General features: G+C 34.7%; 2 protein-coding genes across 7 annotated transcripts in view; one reads left to right on the top strand and one right to left on the bottom strand.

Moving 5' to 3' along the window:
• The window catches only part of rab4a (RAB4a, member RAS oncogene family), a 4,890-nt gene extending 3,984 nt beyond the window's left edge, over positions 1–906 (top strand). For all 4 annotated transcript variants that reach the window (XM_029456221.1, XM_029456206.1, XM_029456214.1 and 1 more), the window contains exon 8: positions 1–906. This exon is cut by the window's left edge. The gene's annotated coding sequence lies outside the window, so the exon portion shown is untranslated.
• Positions 907–2,824: 1,918 nt separating this feature from the next.
• On the bottom strand, positions 2,825–6,914 carry ccsapb (centriole, cilia and spindle-associated protein b). 3 transcript variants are annotated; one of them, XM_029454649.1, is made up of 5 exons: positions 6,835–6,914; positions 5,497–5,882; positions 5,145–5,225; positions 4,787–5,007; positions 2,825–4,687 (listed from the first exon to the last, which is right to left on the bottom strand). In XM_029454649.1, exons 2-5 carry the CDS (start codon positions 5,855–5,857, stop codon positions 4,505–4,507), a joined length of 846 nt encoding a protein of 281 aa, XP_029310509.1. In that variant the 5' UTR covers positions 5,858–5,882; positions 6,835–6,914; the 3' UTR covers positions 2,825–4,504. The 3 variants fall into 3 exon arrangements, with proteins under 3 accessions (XP_029310509.1, XP_029310520.1, XP_029310529.1); XM_029454660.1 differs by lacking the exon at positions 6,835–6,914 and adding an exon at positions 6,029–6,184; XM_029454669.1 differs by lacking the exon at positions 6,835–6,914 and adding an exon at positions 6,025–6,167.
• Between the last annotated feature and the right edge of the window lie 625 nt (positions 6,915–7,539).

Here is a 7,539-nt window from a genome sequence, read left to right as displayed (position 1 = left end):
CTTGGACCACATATTTAAAAACCCTCCCCTGCTAGATTACGTCTCTCTCTCCCCCCAGCTGCTCTGATTGCCTGTTAACTTCCCGCTCACACGTTTTAAACACACCACTAACCGTCTACTGACTACCTGTACATTGTGCACTCTCTGCATCCCTTCTTACACACTTTCTCTCCCAGTAAAGTGCACCCACGCAATGCAACAGCCAAAAGACACTTCATCAGCCTGCCTACCTTACCCTGTGTTTACATCCCATCTTTCTCTCCGTCACCTTCTCACTCCTCTGCCCCCATCGCCCTTCCCTACAGCATCCTATACACTGTACAGTGTTTCTGTATATAGAGACTGACGCATGTTTTCTCAAACAGAATATCAGAGTATTTCATTATGAAGAGATATTATATGTATATTTAAGTAGATATCATATCCTGCATCTGTTTCATGCTCCACTGTATTATTATCATGTTAAGCTACACTGGCAACTAGTAAGCAATATAGATGAGCAGTACTGTTTGCAGAAATTGTGTTTATTTGTGAATGGGACAAGCTGATGTGAATTACATTATGGACTAACATGTTTTTGTAGGAAAAGGCTGTTTTATTGTTCAAACTCATCGATCGAGGGAAAAAATATTCTGAGCATCAATTTGGCCGTTTTCTGTCATGGCTGATTTAAATCATTTGTACAGTGAAAGTTACATATCATCTTTTAATTCACTATGGACTGTTCAGAAGTGTAATACACTCCTTTTATCCAAAAGATTCATATTGTGAGTGATCTCTCTCATCTATAAAAGATGCCTGTTTACATGAATACCTCTCTTACTGCTACCAGCGGTGGGGTAATACTAACTGAATGATATGAAACTGTCTGATGTGTCTGTTTGATTTTTATTTGTCTCCAAAGATACTTTATGTGCACTTCCGTCACACATTAAGCTCGCAACATAACAATTTGTGATTTTCATTTGAAGATCTAGATTTAAAGGTGTGTTTTGCATAGGTGTACTCTTACATCAACGTATTGTTTAGGTTTTTAATGTTGTTTTTACATTTTTGCCCCTTATCAATTATGCATTAAGCTTTTAATGAAGCACACACGTTAGAATTCATCCGATAGTGACTGGCTGTTCCACATCAGGTTGCCGTCTTGTGTTTATGTCAAGTCCTTTGTTTTTCTCTCGTCATTATGAATATCATGAATTTTTAATTTATTGTGTATGATAAAAGCATATGTTTTTAAAATAAAAACAACAAATGTAGCACTGTCTTTCAATCCACGTTTTTGGAGATGGTCCATTGCGTTATTGATATCTTCTTAGAGACTTCATTTCTTTAGGTTTTCTGAATAATGTGTAATTTGGTAACAGTTTGTCTTCAGCTCCTCTGATGCCTTATTGGTCATAATCTTTATTTCTTCTTCATTAAGTCTGATTCAATTTCTTGAGTGGAAATACAGTGTCCTGTTGTAAAGGAATATTTAGGCTTGATGGATATATATATATATATGTATATGTATATGTATATGTGTATGTATATATATATATATATATATATATATATATATATATATATAGATATATATATATATATATATATCTCTATATCTATATATATATATAGAGATATATATATATATATATATAGATATATATAGATATATATATAGATATATATAGATATATATAGATATATATATATCTATATATATATATAGAGATATATATATATATATATAGATATATCTATAGATATATATATATCTATATATATATATAGAGATATATATATATATCTATAGATATATATATATATATATAGAGATATATATATATATAGATATATATATATATATATATATATATATATATATCTATATATATATATAGATATATATATATATATAGATATATCTATATATATATATATAGATATATATATATATATATATATATATCATATATCTATATATATATTATATATATATATATATAATATATATATATATATATATATATAGATCTATATATATAGATATATATATATATATATATATAGATATATATATTATATATATATATATATATATATATAGCTATATATATAGATATATATATATATAGATATATCTAGATATATATATATAGATATATATAGTATATATATCTATATATATATCTATATATATAATATAGATATATCTATATCTTATATATATATATATATATTAGATATATATATATAGATATATAGATATATATATATATCTATATAATATATATATATATATAGATATATATATATCTATATATATATATATATCTCTATATATATATATAAGATATATATATATATATAATATATATATATATAATAGATATTAGATAGATATATATATAGATAATAGATATTAAGATATATAGTATATATAGAGTATAGAGATATATATAGAATATATAGATATAGATCTATATATATAGATATTATATAGGATATATAGAATAGATCTATATATAAGACTATATATTATAATATATATGATATATATTATATATATATTATATATATCTCTATATATCTCTATATTAAATATCTCTATATATATATATATATATATAGAGCTATATATATAGATATATATATAGATATAATCTATATATATCTCTATATATCTATATAACCAAGTAAAGCTAGAAAAACATGTGACAAGTATTCAGAGGATCTTAACTATAACGTTTGGTTTCAGTAACAAACTAATGAAGAAGAAAAGAAGGAATCAACTGTCTTGTTTAACTCCTGCTTTCTGAAACTGTCAAAGTTCACCACATCTAAAAAATAAACAAACTGGTTGTAGAAGTATCGTTATATTGCACAAAATGTCACATCTTTTGTCTGAGCTATATTACAGTTTCACTTAAAAACACTGAAAAAACAATCATTACAAGAGTAAGTGAGTGAGTTGCAAGAACAAAATATGAAGAGAAAACATCAAAAGTAAAGCACAGGCCTCCCATCCTGTTTTCTGCACAATATTAACATGAATAACTAGAGTTGTGCACAGGATTCAAGGCTTTATGGCACAGAGCTGATTTGATCATGATTACTGACACGAGTGAACCAAGAACGATCTGATTCCTCTTGTTTCTGATGATGAAAAGACCAGATCCATCACACAAAGTACAAATAACATTGTGCTAATGATACACACATACAAATACACTCATACAAACAAATATACAGAAATTCAAGACATGAACAAATAACATGAAAACCTAAATCGGTAGCAAGATATTCTGTACAAATATTAATTCAGAAAGGTGATTATCAAAGTGCTGTTTGATTTGGTCCTGCTTTCGAGCAGTGCATCATTTACACTCATGCATTTCTGACTTACGGTCATTTAGGCATCAGCTTAATGTCCGTTGTGGTCGTGGTTCAACGTTTGGTTCTAAAGCATATTCAGTAACAGTAATGTTAAATACATTTGGTCTCAACAACCGAGTGTTATGCTTTGAAAATAACCTAAATGAGCTGGATGTTGTTTTTAATATTACATTCATCCCATGACCAGTGAATGTATGACATAAACACTGCAGGACCACACAGAAACACACTGTTCACAGTCATTCAATGGCTTTAAACCTTTAAACATCTATTTTCACACAGTAACAGCACCGGGTCGATACGTACACGCACACAATAATACAACTAAAGAACAAAATGTTGTTATGAATAACAGTGAATAACATTATGACGCGTAGAAAAGCTCATGAGAAAATGTGCCACATCACACAACTGTACTTACAGAGTTTGACCGTGAGTACAGAGTGTCAGGATCAAACCTTTACACAAACCTTCAACCCAACAGCAAGTGATCTGAAAATGTAAATCTGTGAAACTCTTTAACGAACATGCTTCTGTGAGTCAATCAATAAGCTGCATACACCTGGGAAAGCATTGGACTGTGCGTTTGGTTTTGTCTATACGTGTACACAATAAGTACATTCTCAGAAGTGTTTGTTTAAATGTTACTGAATCTATTCAGAGACGCTACCATGTACCTTCATTGCTCCTGTGTGAGTCCACTGTGGTTTGATATTCCTGTACAAAAAACATTTACACGTTTGATATCGCCTGCGTTTAAAGAGACTTTTGGCTTTCAAATGCATTTTAGACTTTTCATCCTATTCAAAATATCTGTATATGGTAGATTAAAAAGTTTATTTTAAGAGTCTCTCATACCCTGTAAATGGTTCTTATTATGTATATTAAAATTGATTTATTAAAAAAACTTGATAGTACACATCTGGGGGAATAAGACACACAGGGAAGTTTACATCCTGAATGTGATTCATTCTATTCTACATCTATTGGTATTTAAACTTCAGGGGTGGTAGGCAATAATGGCTCTATCTTTGTGTAGAATCACCCTGATGTAAGTAGTTCTGCTGCGTGTGTGTGTGTGTGTGTGTGTGTGCGTGTGTGTGTGTGTGCGTGTGTGCATGTCCTATCGGGAGCGAGCAGAGAAGCAGCGCATGTACTCGGTGAGCCAGGGGTTGAATTCTGGTTGAACCGACTTGGTGGCCTTGTCCAGATTGGCAGACTTGGCTCTCCGGCGCTCGGTCCCCTGGGTCTGGATCTGACGCTCCACCTTCCGCCTGGTCTTAGCACGAAGAGCCGACTCATGGATCTACCGGGAAATTAAACGTCACGTTAACTGTCAGTTCCTGTTGATGTGACTATAATCATGTTTTACGTGTAGATCCACGTAACGACAGACGGAGATTACCTCAGTAGTCGAAGCTTCAGGGCCAACATTGTGTGTCTTCCTGCTTGCCATGTCTGCATCCTTCTCTCCTGAACCGTACAGAGCGAAAGGATGTCTGCGCTCCTTACTGTCGTCCCTGGGCTGCCGTGTTGGTGCAGGCCTGACGCGGTGGGAGCGCCATATTTGCTTTGAGGATTTGGAGAGTTTACTCTGCTGTGGTCGGGGTCCTCCATTGACTCTCTCTACAAACATAGGGTTACATTTCACCGGATTGTACCTTATATCATTACACGTGACAAATAAAAGATCTCAGGACATATTTGCAAGGCACTGAGGAATGCACAACAACTACAGACAGTGCTTTTCTACTTTGAATTACCTCTGTCTTGTTCCCTGTGAGTCTGCTCCTCTCTCTCTTCCTCTGGTACTTCTGACTCTCTGGCACTTTCAAGCAGTGAGCCTGAGAGGAGGGAACAACATCATATGGTACACCCAAATATATTGTAGTCATGAAATCATATGCAGGGTTGTGAAATAACGGATTACATGTAATTGGGATTATGTAATCATATTATTTAAAAAAAAAAAAACAGAATACATTTGGAAAAAAGTGCAATAACATTATAGATACATTGTCAATGACTACTTGGTTAAACTTTTAATTATGTCTTTAAAATATGGCCCACATGTTGTAGAATACACACAGTAGGTTTGTGTCAGTATATTTTTACCATTCACTGCAGACAAATCCTCCTCTGGAAGGAGAAGCCTGGGTACAGACCCCGGGACTCTGCTCTGCTGCTCCAGCTGCCGGTCCATCCTCGCCCCCTCACACTCCTCCAGCTCTGCAGCCTCCGGCCTGTCTCTGCTGCTCTCACCCCGAACCTGGTTATTACTGGGAGCAGGGGGGGTTCTTCCCCCAGAGTCTGAATCACTGTCGGGGGCGCTCCAGAACCAGGGGTTGTGTGTGTGCTCCAGCAGCCTGCGGGTCAGCCTGTACTTCAGCATCTCCTCATAACACCTGCTGTAGGTCTCCCATTTGGGGTCTTTAAATTTCTTCATGTACTCCGAGCGCATCCTCTTGGTCACCATTTTAAACTGAACTTAACCTGCAAAGCTAAGAAAAGAAAAGATAGAAATTAAAAGCTAGCGTTGATACACATTAACAGAGAGATATGTAATATATATTACAAGAAACACTGTGTTAAAAGCATAAACAAAGCCCTCCAATATACTAGCTACGTTGTTTTCATACGCACTTACTGTCACCGCCAGACATTTAAACCATACCGCGGACGCGCTTAAAACCAATGGCAGAGCAGCTGGAGGCTCCCCCGGGCTCAGAGCCCGCCTACTTCCTCCTCTCCCCGGGGTTAGTTTGCCTCTTGAAGGGCGAGGTGGAGATAAAACTCTAGTTTTGAGGGAAATTACAAACTGGGTCATCTGATCTGTAAATTAAATCTGCGTTTTACAGTAAAAAAATGGGCAGATTTCTGTCTTTGATCGACCGTAACTTTAACAGTTGAAACTGTCTTGAACGTGATGACGTAGTTATCATCTCGTCCTCTGATTGGCTCCTGAGATCTAAAGGACTGTTGAATATTCCAAATTAAAGGCTCAGCAGTAATCAGTGTATGAAAACACCCCAGCATTTATTGTGCTACAATCATACAAACATTATTATTATTATTATTATTATTATTATTATACTATTGGTGAAATACGAAAGTTTTTGTTTCCAAAGGCTATTAAATAACCGTATATTAAATCGTTGCCTTGGACTGTAGCCTTTCGTATAAACTATAACACCGTCACAGGGTGTCAATGTATTGATTAATGAAATGTCTGTTGCACAATAATAACTGCTGACGACACATTTGTGTTATTTAAAAAAGTATGTAAATCATATGGTAATGTTTACCACCGATAATCGCCTGTCAGCGATCGCAGATAATAGACCCAAAACGTCACATCTCTACATCCACTCTCTCATCTATAACAGTGTCAGGCTGGACAGGAGACATTCAGGGCTGTAAGAGTCTACATTTGTGTACAGTAAATATACTTACAGTGGGGTCGGATTTCACGGAAGCAGAACAGATGGCGTCCACGGTGCTGCTGCTGTAATCACAGGCAGTCTCTTAGCTCCGCCCGCTTGAGGACGTTCTTAAAAAGCCAAACACACCCGCAACAGGTGGCCCGGGCCGGGATGCCAGGGGTGCGGCTGGTCGGTGCGATTGACTGATTTGATTGTGGGCTATTTAAACATGCACAGATTTAACATATAACATTTTTATTTTTTATATTTTGATTGTGATTTTCTTCTATTCTATAGGCTATTTATGTGTCTTGATATATGCATTATCTTTTTCTAATTTCATTATCTCTTACTATATTTATGTTATACACCTATACAACAAAGCATTCCTTGTATGTGATAACTTGGCAATAAACCGAATTCTTATTCTGATAAAAGATCTTAATTGACTAACTTGTTGCTTGATCAATTAGACAGTGCTTTACTTGGCCATTAATGTCTCCAATGAGTAGTTTAACATAGATGAATATGCATGTATGCACTTATGTTTGTCTTTAATAGGCCTATAGGATGCCAGTATATGTAGTCAAGAGGTTAATAAATTAAAATGAGGGTGTAAAGGAAAAGCGTGAAGGGTGTCTTATTATAGGCTACATGGTGGGGCAATGTGATGGTGCGCACCCATTGTGCTTTCAGCCCAGACCCAAACGCCACACCCAGATAACCTGATGAACTT

Source organism: Cottoperca gobio, chromosome 3 (assembly GCF_900634415.1).
Source record: "Cottoperca gobio chromosome 3, fCotGob3.1, whole genome shotgun sequence".
NCBI lineage: Eukaryota > Metazoa > Chordata > Actinopteri > Perciformes > Bovichtidae > Cottoperca > Cottoperca gobio.
This window is presented reverse-complemented; position numbering and strand designations above follow the sequence as displayed.

Coding starts and splice junctions, on each gene's coding strand:
- ccsapb (XM_029454649.1), bottom strand. CDS start 5,857: ATGGTGACCAAGAGGATGCGCTCGGAGTACATGAAGAAATTTAAAGAC. Junction 5,226..5,496: donor GGATTTGTCTGCAGTGAATG/GTAAAAATATAC, acceptor CCCTCCTCTCAG/GCTCACTGCTTGAAAGTGCC. Junction 4,688..4,786: donor CTGAAGCTTCGACTACTGAG/GTAATCTCCGTC, acceptor ATTTCCCGGTAG/ATCCATGAGTCGGCTCTTCG.